This window comes from Hipposideros armiger, unplaced genomic scaffold, assembly GCF_001890085.2.
Source record: "Hipposideros armiger isolate ML-2016 unplaced genomic scaffold, ASM189008v1 scaffold_226, whole genome shotgun sequence".
Taxonomy (NCBI): Eukaryota; Metazoa; Chordata; class Mammalia; order Chiroptera; family Hipposideridae; genus Hipposideros; species Hipposideros armiger.
In genome coordinates, this window is record NW_017731576.1 from 171344 (window position 1) to 191097 (window position 19754).

At 50.3% G+C, this 19754-nt stretch overlaps 1 protein-coding gene across 1 annotated transcript in view; it reads right to left on the reverse strand.

Moving 5' to 3' along the window:
• The window catches only part of SLCO2A1 (solute carrier organic anion transporter family member 2A1), a 96063-nt gene that overhangs the window by 17359 nt on the left and 58950 nt on the right, over positions 1–19754 (reverse strand). The window contains exons 4-11 of the mRNA XM_019654581.1: positions 13742–13969; positions 12748–12846; positions 11211–11347; positions 9341–9419; positions 8621–8785; positions 7339–7528; positions 5471–5636; positions 2902–3066 (exon numbers count right to left, since the gene is read on the reverse strand). Coding sequence (XP_019510126.1) covers positions 2902–3066; positions 5471–5636; positions 7339–7528; positions 8621–8785; positions 9341–9419; positions 11211–11347; positions 12748–12846; positions 13742–13969 — 1229 coding nt within the window. The remainder of the gene's footprint in view (positions 1–2901; positions 3067–5470; positions 5637–7338; positions 7529–8620; positions 8786–9340; positions 9420–11210; positions 11348–12747; positions 12847–13741; positions 13970–19754) is intronic.

Here is a 19754-nt window from a genome sequence, read left to right on the forward strand (position 1 = left end):
GGGTCCTGCAAATTACAGAGTCAGCCCTGTCCCTGCCCTTCTTCCTGCAAGAAGGGAGAAAAGTATTGGGCCGAGGAAGGAGAGAGAGAGAGAGACAGAGAGAGAGAGAGACAGAGAGAGAGAGAGAGAGAGACAGAGAGAGAGAGAGAGAGACAGAGAGAGGGAGACAGAAGAGGGAGATTATCTACAGGTGCTAGGCTCTGCTGTCCCAGCAGGGCATAGAGCAGAGAGGGCTGGGGAGGGCCCTCCCCAAACACAAGGTGGGGAACCAGAAGCTGGCCACAGAGGCACCAGGCTTCCCTGTGCTCTGAGCACACACACTCCTGGGTGGGTGCTTGTTGGGGCTGAGGGGACAGCAAGGAAGGGAACTGGAAATAAAGTGGGAAAAGGCCTTCCAGTGTCTCTGAGGGGTGGCCTGGTGAGGGCAATGCTCACTGGATGTAGCAGGGGAAAGAGGCATCCACTGGGACCCCCCATGGAAAATGCCTCAAATCTCAATCTAATGGCTGCTCCCTTTGTGCCTACAGATCCCTCCGTTGACCCAATCCATAATAGATATCCCCTTGTCTTGGTCCTTATCCCCAGGCAGATAGATACCCTAGGTTCTCAGCTAAATGGAACTTGGGCACCCCAATTTGGCTTCTGATGGAGATCTTCAGCCCTTTCTGATCTCTGCCCCCTTCTACCCTGAATTAATGCTGTCTTTTTGGCCATTCTCTCTCCTCCCACATTTTCAGCAAAACTTCACCCCCAGCCTGTATTCTCCTGCCTAACTGAGAGCCAGGACTGATAAAATCATGCCTGGATTTCCTACAAAGTCATCTTGCAGCCTCACCATCTTCGTACTAAACATTGGGTTGTCGGAAAAGTCATGACGCATTTTTGCAACGAAAACCATAGAAAAAATACGTCATGATTTTTCCGACAACCCAATAGCATCCATTCTTTCATCTTTTCCACTGGGATTTAGCGATAATCCATTTTGGGATACAGGGGCCTCTTCTCCAGTTTCACTCCAGCCCCTGACCAGACTTGGAAGAGAGAGATTTTCTAGAAAAAGCCATCCTGTGGTTGAAATGATGCTTTCCCCCCACGACGTCCCCGTCTCCGGGTCTTGACAAAAGTCCTCTGGGATGTGATTTGACAGAGATTGCCTCCCCCCCACACACATACACACTCCATGAAATTTCCTTATCCTGTTTCCTTTCCTTGTCATGGCCACCCACAGATCTTTCTCAGGCCAGAGCGTCCACCACAGTCCATCTGACTTGGGGTGCAAGAAAGGCACCCCACTGAAGGGCCTTAGGTGAAAGCACTGGCCTTTGGGATGCACAGAATGGGGAGTGGTAAGAAGAGGGTGATGATGGTGTGTGAGAGGCGCTACACCATGGTCTCTGAGCCTACGCATTCTTGTGGAGGACGTGAAGAATTCAAGGTCCTCACTGCTCCTTTCCTAGGCCAGTTTTCAGGACTGTGGCTCCAAGAACCTTGAAGCACGAGGTAAAATCTTCCTCTCGACCAAGAGCAGGCTTGGTCTATAGATGCGGTGGCTCTCCCAAGCTCAGTCTTCCTCAGCTGTGACATAAACCCACCGCATGGGAAACATACACCTGGGGGCCTCCATGTCACCCCCTAGGACTTGGGGGGCAAGAAGAGATGATGCAACATGAGAGTCATGCTGCTTGTCATGCTGTGAGTAACAAAGTCCTTTGCCTTTGACCCAGGAGTCTTCTGCCTTTTGCCAGTATTCTTGAAACAGTAGCAGAAACTGGAACTTGGTAGTTTGCAAGCTAACTAACTTGTAGAGGGGGTGAAATCCCAGACCCTGACAAGTGGCTGCTCCTGCTTCTTCCTCATCTCCTAGGCTTCTGGGGAAAACAGGTCATTGGCACCTCACTAGTTGTTAATAATAGTGATAATTATTATTCCTGGGTTGTTGGAAAAGTCATGACATATTTTTTCTATGTTTTTCGTTGCAAAAATGCATCATGACTTTTCCGACAACCCAGTATTTGGTTAATAATGATAATTAATCAATATGTAAAGCACCTTTAAAAAACGAATTACCATAGAATACTGACACCAATCCTTTGAGGTCAATATCATTAACCCCATTTTACAAACCAGGAATTTGAGACTCAGTGAAGTTGGCAACACCCAAGGATACTCAGCCAGTGGATGAAAGAGCCAGGCCTGCAACCCTGGCCCTGGGGTATGCAAATCCTGTGGTTTCCCTTTCTGCTTGTGATTGGGCGAGGACAGGAGGGAGGTGGGCAGGGGGTGGGTTAGGTGAACTTGATTGAAATGTTGTTTTCTCCTTTGCAGAGGGTGAGGTGAAGGGAGGGTCATGCCCTGTCAAACCCTCAGAAGCACTTTGGGGGATGGGGGGGGCCCTGTAATGGGACACCTCTGCTGCCCCCTCCTGCCTTGGCCTGCCTCTCCCTTCTGACCTGAGAACTTAGTCCTGGCTCCCTGCACACTGGGCTTTTCTCATTTTCATCCTTTCCCATAGCCCTTTCTGCCTCTGGAACTTCCCTTAGTTTCCGTCCTTGATTTTGCATTCAACTGAATTCTCCAGAACCTCTCAGTTCTTTTAGGATTTAAAAATAAATAAACCCTCAGCATTGGAGCCAGGCAGTCTGGTTTCATCATGTGGCTCTGCCCTCCTGGGCTAGTGGTTTCTCAAGTGCAGAATGGAGGTGCTAACAGGGCTGTGTGTGTGTGTGTGTGTGGGGGGGATGCCACACAGAGCCTGACATGATAGGTGTCATCTCCTATCACCCAGATCAGAACGTTACATACTCGCATTCAAAGGACTCTGAGGACCAGAAAAGGTAGAAGCGTCAGAAGCGGGCTGCTGGGCACAAAGCGAAAGGCAACGTGGGGAAGGAGGCGCACTCACCGCAGGACCATCATGTACAGGGGGTTGTGGGAGATGCAGGCGATGAGGGCCACGAAGGAGATGAGGAAGATGGATGGCAGCAGGAAGGGGGCACAGGAGACGGGGCACGACCCTGTCTTGGCCGAAGCAGATCCCCCGGTCACACAGCTGCAGCTCAAATAGACCTTGAAAAGGAGACGGAGGAGAAAGGGGGAAAGCTGCTGTTATTACTTCTTTGCACACATGTCAAACACCTGCACCAGCTCTCGCCAGACAGTCCCTCAGGTTTCAACCCTTCTGCCGTCCGGGTTCCCTGGGGAGCTGGGCAAGGCTGGATTTGGAGGCTGGAGAGGATGTCGGGTGAGGGTTTCAAGGTGTCCCGGGGATCCTGCCTCTGACCAGTGTGTGGGCAATAGAAACCATCTTCACTAAAACCATTCACCCAACGTGGGCTGGGCTCCCCAGCAGTTGTACCCACATCAGGACATGCAGGGTTCCACTGCCAGTCAGGGACCACCCAGCTTGGGACCAGGGGCTTGAAAAGCTGTCCTCTGGGCCAGGCCATCCAGCAGCGTGGTTTTGAGGGTTGTTGTTTTTGCTGTTTGTGTGTTTACTGCAGGGAGGGTAAGGGAGGTATAAATAAGAGTAGGAGACAACAGTGAAAACAATTGAATCCACTGAGCTCTTCATCTGTCAGGAGTTTGCCAGAGCTTTCCATTAGAGAGGAATCCCTCCTGTCTGTAAAGGCCTCTTGAGAAGGAGGTCCCTGTCCCAAGTCTGCAAGTTTATATGGCTCAATGTTGTACAACTCGCCTTGGTGGTCCCTGCCACTGCCTGTGTTGTGTGGTCTTCACCTTCCCTCTTGCAGTGTCTGATGGACTAGCCTATGACCATTTAAGTGTCAAAGCAGTTATAAGGCCAGGACTGGAACTAGTGAGCTAGTATACTTCCTTCTACCAGACCACAGGAACTATGCACCCTCTTTATTTTGGCTGCTAGGGAGCTCAGAAATAATAAGTTACATACAATATGGCTACTACTTCCCTCAGTCTAGATTTTTGAAACATAGATTCATTTTCCCTTATAATTTACTATTTTTTCTTCATATTATGATAATGTTTGGTTCATGCCGTTGTTGGAAATTCGTCAAGATTATTTCTGAAAGTAGATGAGTCAGAGATAAGTAAATACGCATAAAGATAAGAAAACCACAGAAGCTATCACAAACTCCTTCGATTAGAAGGCAGCTGAGAGAGCATCTTGTCCAAGCCCCCTGTGTTCCCCCTGCCTGAGACCCACGCTCCTCTGCCCACAGAGTGGCTGTGGAAGCAGCCTTGCCCTGTCCTCTGAGAGGAGGATGGTAAGTGGGGCCTAGCCTTGCCCATGACCTCAACACAATGCCCCTAAGGGAATAAGGTGTATTCCTCTCCTTAGGGGAACTACACAGACTTCCCACTGCTTGTAGGAAAAAGAACACCCAACTCTGAACAGCTCTAACCTGGCTTGCCCGGCTCTGGCCCCTGCCTGCTCCCTGGCCTGGCTGGGTGTAACACTCTTCCTCAATGCCAACCCTGACCTTCTCTCTTTTCTCCTATGCCTGGCTCATTCTCTCCCTGGGGCCTTGCGCTTGCTGTTCCTTTGGCTGGAATGCTTCACTCCCAGGTCTTCAGAGGGGTTTTTTCTGGTTGCTCAGTTCTAATGTTACCTCCTTAGGGGCCCCCAGCCACTCTCTGTCCATTAACTCTCTTGATGGCATGAGTTACTGTCTCAAACGATCTTGTGCATGTATTTGATAGAATGCAAACTCTATGAGGGCAGGGACCTTGTCTGATGGATTCATCACTGAATCCTCAGCACCCATGGCTATGCCGGATATCCACTAAGTATCTATTGAATAACTGAACAAGAGACTCAAATTGGTTTGCTGCTGACTTATCCCAGAAAGTCAGGAGCCATAGCACTCAGAGGGCTGATAGGACTGCACCAAGTTAGTGTTGTAAATGTGGGGTGCATAAGTGGAAGGCGGGTGGCCAGGACATGTGTGACCTTGAACAGATGTGCTCCCAGGCTGAGACAGGGTCCTGAGTCCTAGACTCAGGTCTGTCCCTAAATAATGGCATGACTTCAGGCCAGTTGTGTGGCCACACCTGGGAGCTGCAGGGATGAACTCAATGCCCTTGATCACCACTTCCAGCTCTAACCTTCCAGGTCCACATCCCAGAGAACCCTCTGCCCTTGATTTAGCTGGGCCTGTCCATGGGGCTTTCCAACACAGCCAGGATGCAGGATCCAAAGATGCCCATTAGGATCTGTGAGGATGAGACTGGAAGGCCTCAGCTGAAGGAGTGCTTTGGCTGGTTTCTTCTCCAAACCTCAGGAATGTGCATTTGTTGAACATTGGCCAATCTTTAATTGACTTTGGGCTGTAGGCATCTGGTCACGACCTTACGGAAGGGGAAGGTGGAGAGACGCCAGGTGTGGTCCAGAGGCCAGAATTCAGGGAATGAGGGTGGTGTGGGTGGCGCCCTGCCTATCCTGGAGCCTCAAAGTGGTCTGCAAGTGCACACACTGAATGCAAGGACCCCTTACCCGTTGCTTGGAGGCTACAGAGCTCATATTGATGTGGCTGCAGCCAGCATGGCATGGGGAGAGGTACTCTACCCCATTGTCTCCGCAGACCGGGTGGAAGATGGAATCCGGGCATGTGCAGTCCCTGCGGCAGGCGGGGGGCTGAGGATGTATAGAACTTGATGTGCTGCCAGCAAAACAGGAAACGTGGACTCAAACAAAGCAAGACCAAAGAAAAATCTCTCCTCTCCAGCCCAGTGTGTGTTCCCGCCTGGTTAGTGTGCCTGTGTGTCTCTGTTTGTCTTGGGCCAGTGCCACCGTGGGATCTGAATTATGCCTATTGGGGAAAACGGTGAATTGGCTACTGGTCAGTGCTCATGACACTTCTCTGTTTCTTCTGCTACTAGGAGCCCAAACCCACCAACTATTAGTCAGGAAGTCTTGGTCAGCAAAGCCCCCACTGGAGAAGTGAAGACAAACAACCAACCAGGACTCTCATACGTAAGAGAGGTAGCAGATGCTACACAAAAGTCACAGGCTATGTTTCCCTTCCCTTCTGTTCCACCTGGGCTCAGGCTGAGGGATAGGCTGGGGTCTCTTGAGGCAATGCGGAGTCTAGATGGCTCCGTCTCTGGGTCTATGTATACATTGTCCAGATCCTTCCATCCCCTTGAGTTTCAACCAGGGGGATTTCATTAGCTGATCTCACCATTCCCACCATCCCCCATGTCTGATATTCATGATCTTTTTTGAGGAGGATTCGGATAGGGCTGACAAACTACAGTCCAAAGCTTTGCTAAAATAATTATACTAATGATAATTAACATTAATGGGGCGTCTCTTATGTGCCAGGCACTGTGCCCAAGGGCTTTTCATGCACAGTTGTCACAATAACTCGATAATTATTATGCTCCTTTTGTGGATGAGAACACTGAAGATTAGACAAGTTAAGTAACTTTCCCCAATTAGTTACGAGCGATGCCAGAACTAGAACCTAGTCTGATGACAAAGCCCTGTGCTAAACGCCTAGCAAAAACCACCGAAAGGCCCAAAGCCTTCTCAGCTTCTCTCAATCCATTGTCAGCCTACAGAAGACCGATACAAACCAGGAATAGGTGTTCCCATCCTGAGCAACCCTCCCTTCCCAGGTACCCCTTCTCTCCATCACCCAGCAAAGACAGAAGAAGTTATTTTAAAGAGAAAGAGAGAAAACACCAAGGCTGTAAGGTACAGCAACTCCAAATGTTGTAACCTCATTAGGCAAAATCTAAAAGAAAAGGTGGTTGAAAGGTAGCACCCAGAAAACAATTAAATGCTCCCTGCTCAGCATCCGCCCCTCACAGGCCCTAAAGCTCTTCCTGAACATAAAGCCAGACTTAAAACTTAGAACCACGCTGCTTTATGCAAACCCACAGGTATACTTTACCTGCCCTCTTCCTCACCTGACCTAATTTTTCAAGTCTGCCATCACTTTCATTGTTCTTTCCCAGAGCTTCTCAAGTCTCCTTCTCTCATCTTTCTTCAGCAGCTCAATGAGACTCTGTAATTCTAGTCGGCATGGAGCTGATACTATACATAGCTTATTTCCTGGTTTCGGAGGCTCACAGCTCTACAGATTCATCCTGAAACCAAACTAATTACTTTTGGGGGCTTCTTTAAAAAATAGAACCATAATCCTGATGGCTGGTAGCCCACTAGGACCCTCTGACTTCTTCTCTTAATTAAGCACGCTATTCAAGACCTGGTTTTCTCAGTTGCCACATAAGAGAGTAGATCAGCAAGTGAAAAGAAAAGAAGAGAGTTGAGGAAGCAGAAAGGAAGGCGTCTGAGAGCCAGATCCAGGCTCTGGCCTTAGCAAAGGATATCTTCTCACCCCTCATTCCCATTACCTGGGAGGATAGACCTCCGCCACGTTTGGGGTGGAGCATCCCATGAAGAAGAGAGGGATACAGAGGATCATGGAGATGGTGACGATGCTGGCAGCCACGCGGGGAATGGTTTGTAGCGAGAAAACAAAGCGTTTCATGAGGATTCCTCCAAACAGCATCCCCAAGGCCGCAGCAGGGAGGTTCACAGCACCTGTAGAGAGAGAGAGAGGCTGGTCTGTGTACACAGGCCTGGGAGTGGAGTGTATGTGGGCATGGACACAGAGTTGGACCACGGAGAAGGGGCACACACGGCTTCCCAAAGAAACACTTGATATGTTCCATTGCAATAGTAATAGCTGACATTAATTGAGCATTTACTGCTTTCCAGGCACATTTTACAGAGATATCTGTAGAGGATTGCCCTGCCTATGCAAAGAATAAAGAAAGAAATGGGGTTCTTGCAGCTAGAGGGATGTGGGTTGATGTGCATTTATTAAGCGCCTTTCATTACCTGGCCCCTCATTGCATTTTCACTGTGATCTCATGGGGTTAGCAAGACACTGGTGGTACTCTCTGCCTCATGTGCTAATCTGAGGCCAAAGCTAGAAGTAGGGTCACAGCCACGGGCCACACAGGAGGTCCAAGGTCATGCCCTGACCATCTTGCCACATCCATGTGGTCAAGCACACCTGTGAATTGGGCCCAGTGATTCACTCAGATACTTAGTGAGACCACATAGTACTTCTCAACCTCAGCAGCAAAAACCCCTGATGCTGGGCCCTACCCAGAGACTCTGCTTTCATTGATGGAGGGTGGGGCCTGGGCATCTGTGTTTTTTAAAGCGCTCCAGGGGAACCTAAAGTGCAGCCAGGGCTGCGAATCACTGGGCCACATACTCTTTATCTAAGCAATGTGTTCAAGTCCTTGAGAAGGAGGAACAAAACCAAGAGGCATTCCGCCTAACTCCAAATTCAATCCTCTCTCTTTCCTCTGTTGCCCCTGATGATGTCAGGGCCTCTGAGAGGCTGTTGGGTTTCTAGCCCCTCTGACAGGGAGGAAGGCAGCCCTCAGCCTCCACCCACTCCTGCCTGGAATGATAGAAGCCCCAGAAATCTGCCAAGAACATTCTAGATTGACAACCAGGAAAAATGCCCTCAAAATTCTCTCTCCTGGGCAAGTCCTCCTCTGTCTGGCTCCTGTCTGTGTCGGGTCTGGCCTCGCCTGTCCCTGGATGGGCAGCAGGAGGGCCCAGCCCCACCCTCCTGCAAAGCCGCCCAGCTCCTGCAGTGTCCTCGGGACTCACCGATAAGGAAGTTGGCATAGGCCGCGGAGGTGCCATACTGCTTCTCCAGGAACTTGTTGAGAAACGTGGAGAGGCCGGCAATGACGGAGGAGAAGGTGCACTGGGCCAGGACCACCAGCATGAAGAGCGGGTTCATCAGGAGTCTCAGGAAGATGCGGGGAAACCCTGCAAACACACCGCCATCAGCGGCCAGGCCTTGGAGGGTGGCAGTAGTCACAGGATATTATGAGACTGGCCACTGTCCTTCCGCTTCCTTCCAGACAGAGCTTTTCTCTTCCTTGGGGCAGAACCTCAGGCACCAAGGTGTTCAGTGACCAGTCCAGGAGCACATAGCCATTTGGACCCCAACTCAACCTGCTCACGGGCTAAATAAAATGAGAATGTGCTTGGAAGAAATCAAGTGGAGGGTGGCTAGAAATAAGACGAACAGTGGGACTATTCTCCTCACATGACAGGCACCTCCACATGAAGGGAGGAGAAAGAAGAATATGGGGGCCAGGTTATGGGGGTGGGGTTCACTCTGCTTGAATTTGGGTTTCCTGGAACCCACCAAGAAGCAGTCACCGGGACCCCTGGCAGAACGTCTCCTGAGAGATGAGCCAGTTATAGACCACATGCTCTTACTGCCCCTTACCACACACAGTACCACCTGGGCTTGGGTACCCCCTGATGCACTCCCACCAAGCGAGCCCATCCTGGGCTTTGATTTAAGTCAGTTACGTTTAATGAAATCCACCAGGGAGCCTCTTGGCTTGACCTCCTTCATCTTCCTCGCCTCGTCCTCTATGGCAGGAGACCTCTGCAGGCAGCAAAGGAGGTGAGTGTCAATGGCCCATGCTCCCTGCAGCCACCCTCCTGGGACTCTTGACCCCTCTACCCTCAGTGGCTCAGGGTTGGGCAGCAGTGAGCTGCCCCAGGTGTGAGTGGGAGGGCGTCCAGAGAGTGCTCTCCTGAAGCAAACACCCCTTGCATATCATTGAGCCCAATACTTTAGCTGCTTACTAGAAAGCATCCATGCCAATGCCTCCCAAGATACCTCTGGGCATATTATTTCATATCTAACATTCCCATGACTGGTGCCAAAAAAGTGTCTGACTAGATATCACCCCTTGTCTATTTGGCGTGGCTACATTCCTTCCCTGTCCTCAGATTCCAGGGGCCGCTGGCTTCCGGGACACTATAGTCTAGCACAACCTCTGTTTCCAGCTCTCTCTTTCTATCTCCCCTGTGGAGTATCTGCTTCCTTCTGGGCCCAAAGTTGAGTCCTGCTCAAGGCTCTGTCCTGGCTCTCTGCCCACACTTTCTGTGCACTACATTACAGTGAATGTGCTGACCTTTTCTGAACTTGTCAGCTGCAGCTCTGAACCGCACACAGATGCAAGGCCCCTGAGCTCTGACACCTAGGATCCTCCAGGGGAGCTCATCGCCAGGCACAGGAGCTCCCATTCATCGAGTGGGTACTCCATGGTGGGTGCTGTGCCTAGGGTTCCACAGGTATTGTCCCATTCCTCACAACCTCCTTCTAAGATACATACTCTATCTCCAATATTTTAAGGTAGAGAAAACTTAGGAACAAGGAAGCTTGCCTAAGATCACTTGGCTCGTTTATAAGTAGCAGAGCTGGATTCAAACTGTTTGACCCCAAAACCACCATGATGTGCAGCCAACCTCTGAAATCTTTCCCCAAGACAAGCCCAGATCCTCCTACTCCTGTCCCTCCTCCCACAGCTGGACCTAGATCTCACACACCTCATTGCCCAGCATCTAGCTCAAAACCTTGGCACTAACTATAGCCCCTCTTCTACTCCATTCCAGCTCACTGCTGAGGCCTCCTCCAAGAATGTCCATCCCTGCCCTTGCCTCAGCTGTCACAGCCATTGCCCTGGCCCCCAGCCTCATCCCCCATCTCTACCCTGTCCTCTTAGGGTCCCAGCCTTCCTTCCTTCCCGATTCCCCAACCTCAACCTAGCTGCCATATTGCTACCTGAGTGGCCACCCCATCACTGCAGTACCCCGGAACTTCATGGGATCAGAACAAGGTTTAGGCCCATCAGCCTAACATCAAAACCCCCACCCAGACTTCTTCCCCCCATTTTTCATTCTCATGCTTCCTTGATTTCTTTCTCCAACAGATATGACTGGAAATGCATGGAAGGTCAGTCTGCTCAAAATAGGCTCCACTCTCAGCCCGCCCTCACTGTCTTCAGCACCAGGACTCCCTTCTTACTTAGCCCTTGAGACTCAGGCATGACGGGCCCCATGAAATGCAAAAATCAACTGTGCCCCGTCACATATTTGGCTTTTATTGGATCTTCATTCTGTATCTCAACTTAAATGAACTTAGAGTTTCCTGAACTACATTCCCTGGATGCTAATATGGGAACAGAGCACTGATGAGATACCATCTCTTGGAAATTCACCATCACTCGCACCTCGCAAAGCCTCTGAGAAGTCCTGAGTCGTGCGCCTTACTTAAATTTTACCCAGAATTTGCTTAACTTGTTGCAGCTTCTCAGCTCTCTTTATTTTCTACCCTTACCTCCCTTCCTTAAACTCCTATAGGGAGAGTCACGGGCTCTCAGAACCTTACCTCCATTCCTCCGGGCATTGTGCGAGGAAAGAAGAAAAAGGGAAAAGAGGTGAGAACCAAGAAGGCCGAGGAAACGAGCAGGCCCAGCCACCAGGCTCCAATCCATCGGGGGTCTCCGGGGCTCAAGTTAACTAAGGCTGAAGAGAAAGCAAAGGACATCGTGTGTTTTGGATGAATGTATGATCTCACCTTCCTGGAAAGAGACCCTCTGATCAGGGAGACTTTCTCTCCACAATGGAAAACAGGTAAAGCCATCAGCCAGAACCTTGGTCAAGACAACGTTCCCTATCCAGGCCATTCTGGTCGGCCCAGGGAGACCACTGTGTGTGAAACAGAGCATCAGAGAATTCCCAGACTGAGGACATCAGAACCTTGGCCTCACCTTATTTTATTCCCAACCGTTGGCAATGACTCTCTCAAGGTTTACCCTGTGCCAGACACTAGACCATGTGTTTATGTCTATTGTCCTGCTGGGTTCTCCAACCAAGTCTACAAGGTAGGAGCTAAGTCCACCCACCTCCAACCAATCAGAAAACTGAGGATCAGAGAGGTCAACTTTGCCCTTCCTTGTACTTAAGGCTAGTAAGTACCATTTTATTGGTCAATTTCCTGCCTATGTCTTCTTGGTGTCCAAATCTGTGCTCTTAACCACTGGATGCTGCTGCCTCCCAACTGTACTGGTCCCTAAGAAAGGAGCCCTCATGATCCTTATGAGCCCAAGGAGACAACCATCAACAGAAGGGGCTGCCTGGCCTCCGAAGGTGATGCTTTCTCCTGGCAAGTTTCCCATTTGCATCTAACAGTCTGCCATTGTGTTTCTCTTGGTAAAGAAACTACATGGGAATGGAGGGAGGGAGAAGGTAGCAGAATAGCTCTCAGCCAAACAATGACAGGCATCCCTGGGCACTGTGCCTGGTGGACTGGGAGCTCAGCTGAGCAACTAAGAGCCAGGAACCAACACAGAAAGTGCTAGTGAAAGGGCAAAGATGGCTTGACCCTGGCTTTGCCCTTTTGTTTGAAGTATAGGCAGATGACCCTGTGCAGATGACATCATGGTTTGATGGTTCCAGGGACAGGAGCCTGTAAGCTCTGGCAGCACGGTCAGGTTTCATGCCTGCCCATATGCTTTCTGAGATGGGCAGGCTCTGACCTGTGTACTGGGCATGGTAGAGGTGCTATTTCTGAGGGTCTGGCTCAGACCTGCCTTTCAGCCCCAACTTCTGGCTGGTGGGAATGGTTTTTAATACTACCACCAAGACGGGAAGCTGTGGTGGCAACACTGGAGGCCTTGCCCTAGGTCTCAAGATTTCCCTTTGTAAACTTCTTGAGGGCAGAAAGTGTGTTTTCTTCTGCAGCGTACCTCTCATAGCATTCAGCGTGAGCCCTGGTGAGAGGAGGTGCATGGTGTCTGCTCCTGGCTGTCTGAGGAACTGTAGGAGTGGGTGAGTGAGTAAGAGAGGTGCCCTGATTGGCTGGGAGTCGGGGGAGGCTGCTTCGTGGAACTGGCAATGGGATGGGTGTACTTGAACTCACTTACCTGTGTCCACCCTGCCGTAGTCCACAAAGATCTGTAGCATGACAGAGCCCAGTAGGTACCCGAAAGCTGGTCCAAATACGGAGATGGCAAATAAAATGGCTGGAAAGGGAAGCAGGGAAAGGAGGCTGAGGGGGATGGAGAGGGTGTGGCAGCCCCTGGCTCTTTCCCTAGCTGAGGGGTTCCTGAGCTGTCACCCCATCTGTCTCCTGACCCTGATAAGTTCATACCTATGGCATTTCCCATGGACAAGGCCAGGACCACTCAAGATCCTAAGATGTGCAGAAACAGAGCTGTTTCTCCTCCAGCCAGCTGCCAGAGAGATCCACTTGCCAGAAGGGAAGCAACCTCCCTGGCATTTAAAGATGCCAGCCCAGGGCTGGGCTGGTGTGTGAAGCTCCCTGCAGGGACAATGTTGGCAGCCCTGGCAAGAGCTTGTGAGGCCACAGAGCTAGTGGGATGGTCTGTCTGGTCTGGGATGTGGGCCCTGAGGATGCTCAGTGTGGTTTGTTGTAAAGGAAGGATTTGGGCAGTCAAATAGTCATCTGCTATCTCCTTTGCATGTGCTTCTTTGAGGCCAAGCTGTTCCTAAGTGGACGGCTCAGAAAGACATGTATACCCCGGCCTATGCCTGGAGGACTAGACAGCAGTAGCTACTGCTGGTCAAGGAGGTCCCCTGTGCCCAGCACAGGGCTAAGTGGTTACATACACGACCTCATGTAACCCCCCAGCTCCCCAGGACACAGATACTGTCAGCTCTGTTCTGCAGACAAGGAACCTGGGGCCCTGGGGCTCAGTCACTTGTCCAGGATCCCACAGCTGGTAGGTGACAGAGCTGGCCCCCAAACTAGGTCTGTATGACCCCCAAACCTTTTCACTCATTTGCTGTGTTGTGGGGCAAAGAGGGTTAGATCTTGACTCAGCTCCTCAGGGTCTGAGCAGGTGTCACGTCAGGACCCAACCTCTCTCTGCAGCCCTCTTCAAGCCGGTGACTCACAGATATACAGAGGTGAGTTGTTGGGCTCCGAGAAGTCATCCACATAGGAGATCCCAAATGGCTGAATGGGCACTGTCCCGATGCCTGCCAGCAGCTGGGCGACCACCATGAGACCCCACATACTCCTGGTCTCCTTCCGGATGTCTTGGGTGCTGCTGTGGCACTTGCTGAGGGGCAGGTCCTGTGAATGCTCCTGACAGAGATCAGCTTGGAAGAGGCTGCTGTTCCCTGCAATGAGAGTGCATGGCGGTCACCATCACCTTGGTCTCCCGGGTCTACCAGCTGGCTTCCAAACCTGGCCTGTTCCCCAGGCCTTCTGGGAGGGACTCTAGAAAACAAAGGTCAGAGAAAGGTGAGAGGGTGGGCTCCCTGCTCCAGGAGCAGCCCTTCTTGGGTGGAAGAGGACTCTTCCCCTCATGGGTATTCATTCTTTATCCTCTATCGGTCCAGGCAGGCAGCTGAGCATGTAAGGATCAATAATTTTATCACCAAAGGACAGGGTCACCCAGCTGAAAAGAGGAGACGCAGGGACAAAACCCAGGCTTGTTGGCCTTTAGTGCCCTGTGCTCAGCCCCAGGCTCAGACCTTCAGGGTGTGGTTCTCCTTAGCAGGACAGGGGTCATTCTGTCCCAGAGAAGGCAGTGCTACCCCTGGCCTAGGATCATCTTTCCCAGAGTCCTCACTCCTGGATGAACACTGTACCGTACTAGATAGCCTAATGCCAAAAGCATTTGATGTTCTTATGAAACATGGGCAGCTCCCAAGATACATAGAACTTGAAAAACTGGAAGGGATTTTGAGACCCTCTAGTTCAGCCCCTGCTATTACAGATGGGGAGCTGAGGCTGTACCCAAAGGAGCCAGATGACACTTTAAGACCCTTCTGTGAGGGTCCTAGAGATCTCCAGTGTGGCCTGTAAGCACCATGTTGCCTGTGGCTGGGGGGACCTGGCCAGGCTGGACTGCCACTTCCATGCCACTGTTTTAAATTTGACCCACACTAAACAATCAGCATTGTTAGCTCTTCAAGGCCTTGAGGGCTCTTGAAGATTCCTTTCCATGAGATCTCTTTATTTTCCTGCCTTGTCCAGGCCAATGGAAACCACCGGCATCACTGATCTTACTCTGTGGGTTTGCTCACTTTGTACCAATGGGATTCAGTTTAATTCTCATTTGTGGTGCTCCCAAAGAGGGTATAGGCCTGAGCTAGGTGGACCTCAAAACCCCACAGAGGGCTGTGGACCAGGTCTGCCTCTCACAATGGACTCTGCCCAGTGCTGTTGAGCTCGGGGCTGCCCTGGCTGGTGGGGCTGGGGAGGGTTCTGCCCTCCTCCTGGTCCTCTCCCCAGCCCAAGACGTACATGCTTAATCCAGCCTGGTCCCACTGTCACCTGTCCTCTGTACTGCTGCTTGTACAGGACACACTGGAAAACTGCTGGCCTTGGGGTTCCCCATCACCAGGAAAAGTGAAGGGAGCCAAGATGTCTATCTTGTCAAAGTCATCCAGACCTGACACCAGCTGCGTGCGGAGAATAGAGCACCCCGGTGAGTAACCAGCCTCTGGTCTTTGTCCCTCCGTACCTTCCTCTTCCCATCCCAGGCCTTTCAATGCAGAATTCAAATACAGAGTAGTCCAACCTCATGGTGAAATAGGAGGCAGCCTCTTAGAATTAGGGTGGGGATGTAGGCTTGTTTACATGGCAAGACATCTGTAACATCTTGTAGGTTCAAAAAAATAACTAGTGGTTTGGAGAGAAGCCTGATCCCTAATTAAGAAAACTGAGGTGGACTAAGCAAATATGCAGAGGACAACTTGGGAAGGCTATGGCTCTCTCTGGATGATGGGACTGTGGTGATATTTGTGTGTGTGTGTGTGTGTGTGTGTGTGTGTGTGTGTGTGTGTGTGTGTGTTGGCCTCTGTACTTCCTAAACAATGAACACATGATACTTTTGAATAAGTTTTTCATAAATAAATATAGCCCAAATGGAACAATGTCTCTCCCATTTCTTGTGTTTTTGTCCCACAACCATTGTCCTTCTTCCTGGCCTAGGCCCTAGGCCTGCAGGAGTATGCAAAACGCGAGGGCTGCGTTTTTCTGTCCCCCCACCCCCACCCCACATATGCTCTCCTCTGTGGGGTGTTGAGCCTTTCTCTGACTTACAGGTTCTACTGGAGAGACCCAAGTTCCAGCACCAGGATTTTTAAACTTCCGTTTATTGTACAGGAAGGCGCTGCTGAGGCTGCAACGTATATTAGCTCCTGCTCACAGCGGTTCCTGATCTACCGAAGTGGCTGGTTAGGGGGCAGAACTGGCATTTGAACCCCCTGTGTCTGACTCAAAGTCTACACTGAAATCAAGACTGAAATGGCAGCTTTGAAAAGGCACATACACATTTTGCAGGGGTGGAGGAGCCGGGTCTGGGGAGACTGTCTTATCCCTAGCCACATCCAAACACATGGGCTCTCTCACTTCTGTAGGTGGCTGGGACATTACACCTACTTTCTCATGGTAGAGGCGTCCTGGCTGCTGGGAGTTTTGCTGAAATCTGAGACAAGATGAAACAAACACACAGTATAGGGAGCCAAGGAATTGGTTTTAGTGAAATAAGCCAGACACAGAAAGACAAATACTGTATGATCTCACTTACATGTGGAATCGAAACTAGTCAAGTTCATAGAAGCAGAGAGTAGAATGGTGGTTGTCAGGGGCTGGGGATGGGGGAGGGAAAATGATGGGGTGAATGGTCAAGGGGTATAAAGTTTCAGGTATGCAAGATAAGTTCTGGAGATCTGCTATACAACATAGAGCCTATAGCTAACAATACTGTATTGTATACTTAGAATTTGCTAAGAAAGCAGACCTTACCTTAAGCATTCTTTAACCCCGCCCCCCCAAACAATAAAAAAGGGGGCTTGGGGGAAGCTTTGGGAGGCCATAGATATGTCTGTGGCCTTGGTGGTGGTGATGGTTTCAGGGATATATACTTATCCCTGAGCTCATTTAATTGTATGAAGTAAATATGTACAGCTTGTTACATATCAATCATACCTCAATAAAATAGTTTAAGAAGAAAAAGAAATTGCTTTTAGTTCTAAGTAGCTGTGTGAACTTGCACAAGTTTCTAAACTTTTCTGAGCCTCAGTTTCCCATAAGATGGCTGGATAGCGAGACTCCCTATGGGTCATTAAAGAGCTAGAAGGCTGTGGTTCCAGAAAGGGGTTCAGGGTGGGCTCTGCCGTCAGTCAGCAGGTCCGATGGCTGAGCCTGCCCTCTTGAAGGAAGGCTGGCGTGGCTCAGTAATGCTGCAAGGGCCTAATTCTCAGGACGATCCCTTACTCTGGAGGCACAGAACTGTAAAATGTTCCTGTGGAGAAAGAGGCCATGGGGGCTGTGCGGCCCACTCCCCACCCCACTAAGGAATCCTTCCACCAACACTGATCTGTGTCCAACACCTAGAAACAGGGGTGTGGTGCTGGCCGACTCATGCGGATCCCCATGGAAAGGGCGAGGTTGCCAAAGCCAACATCTGCTGGCAGGGCTGGACTGGAAACCTGGGACCTGGGTTCTAGGTCTAATTCCATGACTCCCTACATCAGCGACCTTGACTTCAAAAGACCTTCGAGGGGTCTAGGGAGAGCTAAGCACTGCAGAGCATGGGAGGGCCTGGCAGGCAGAGTGTCAGGCTTAATGCTCACTCTCTGCCCTCAGTGTGGCAGCCACATGGGACATCCTGGGCGGATGAGCGTTTATACACTGTGGGCTGTGCTAGTCTTTAGAAAAAGTGATGGGTGAGTACCAAGACCCTTATACTCTTCTCAAGACCAAATGTTCAGGAATGAGGGTAGAGGAGGCTGTCCGGCCTGGGACATCCCCCGACCCACACTGCTGACCCACCAAATGCAGCTGTGCAGTCACTCACACAAATCCGCACACACTTCTCAGCTCACCTCCCCGCGCCAACTCAGCCTGAGCTGAAGCATTTCTAAAGGGCCCATACATACAAGGGCTGCTTCCAAGTTCTCACATGGCATTTCTTTTCAGAAGATTCAAACAAATTTTGAGTATATTTTATACAAGGAAATGAGAAAAGTTTGAAGATCCCTAAAACCATGGGCTGCTGTCCCTTGCAAAGGGGCTTGGCTGAACTACGTATCTCGCCTGTCTAGGTATGACAGCACCTCCCTCCTGAATGTTGTCTCGTAGGCAGTGGGGTGGCCAGCCAGGTCTATGTTAGCTGCAAGAGTGACCTAAAGATCACCTGAAAGCAAATGACTATCCTGGGAAAGTGGTGCAAAGGACTGGTTCTTGCTTCCAGCTCAGCCACTGAAGGACCACGCCTAGGCCCCCCGTCTTCTGCAGTGTGGATGATGCCTGCTTCACAGGGGGAAAGCTGGGATGCTGAGCTCTCAAAAGACACCTGGACTGAACTGCATTCATTCTCAGTTGCTTAGTTATTTGGTCAATAGTGGCTGTGGGCTGGCACTCTGCTGGGGTAGGGGACATAGAGGTGACTGAGGCAGGCACAGGTACGGACTGTCCTTATAAACCCTTCAGTCTACTGTGGTAGAAGAAGCAAGCACAATATCGCCCTGTCCAATCAGAACCACAATGCTATATCACTTCACACCCATCAGGACGGTTATCATCAAAAAACAGAAAACAAGTGTTGGGTAAGATGTGGAGAAATTAGGCACCCTTGTGCATTGCTGGTAGAAATGTAAAATGGTGCAGCCACTGTAGAAAACAGTATGGCAGCTCCTCAAAAAAATGAAAGAATAGAATTACCATATGATCCAGCATTTACACTTCTGGGCATATGCCCAAAAGAATTGAAAACAGGGACTTGAACAGATATTTGTCCACCAGTGTTCACAGCAGGACTCTTCACAATAGTCGAAAAACGGCAACAACCCAAATGTCCATCAACTGATGAACGGATAAACCAAATGTGATCTATACATACAATGAAATATCATTGAGCCTTAAAAAGGAAGGGAATTCTGACACACGCTACATACAAAGTGGATGAACCTTGAAGACATTATGCTAACTGAAATAAGCCAGACACAAAAGTACAAAGACTGCACGATTCCACTTACATGAGGAACCTAGGATAGATAAATTGATAGAGACAGAAAGAAGAATGGTGGTTTCCAGAGGCTGGGAGGAGGCGGAATGGGGAATTAGTGTTTAATGGGGTACAGTTTCAGCTGGGAAAGATGCAAAAGTTCTGTGTAAATGGATGGTGATGATGGTTGTACAACAGTGTGAATGTACTTAATGCTACTGAGCTGTACACTTAAATATGGTTAAAATAGTAAACTTTATGTTATATGTATTTTACCACACATACACACAAAAACCAGCTGGTACACACTGAGTTGGGAGAAGACAGGGTGTCAGAGAGCACATGCAGGAGGCAGCAAACCCAGTGTTGGGAAGAGGGTTTGGGAAAAGATTCCTGGAGGAAATGGCCTCGGAGCTGAGCACAATCAATGGGAGTAGACAGAAATCCGTGTTGAGGAGGAGAGGAGAACAGCACGCAGAGGGGCTCAGAGGGGTCGGAGGCACCCACCGTAACACGAAATGAAGCTCAGTGTGGTCGGCATGAAATACAACCAGGGTGAGGCATGGCCACTCCTGGAGGACCTGTGTGTCCTGGGAAGGGGCCTGGATTGTATCCTAAGGAAAACCCAGAAGGGTGAAGACTATGAGGGGGAGCAGTGCAAGGAACCCATTGGAGAAATTAAGACCAGTTTTCAAAGCCTGTGTGCAAGAAGCAGAACTGGCTCAGACAAGAGGCATTTCGGTGATAAAACAGGTGAGGCTATGCATTGCATGAGGGGCTGGGAGTGCTGGCTGGCTCCATGGCTGTGTGGAGGGTGATGCACAGCCCAGAGCCAGTGTGCGTACGACACACAAGGCCAGGCTTGTCCTAGGAGAGCAGGCGCGTGAGAGTCAAAGGACCAGAGATAAGTGTTGCTTTTAAGAATTCTAGTTCTCGGGCTGGCC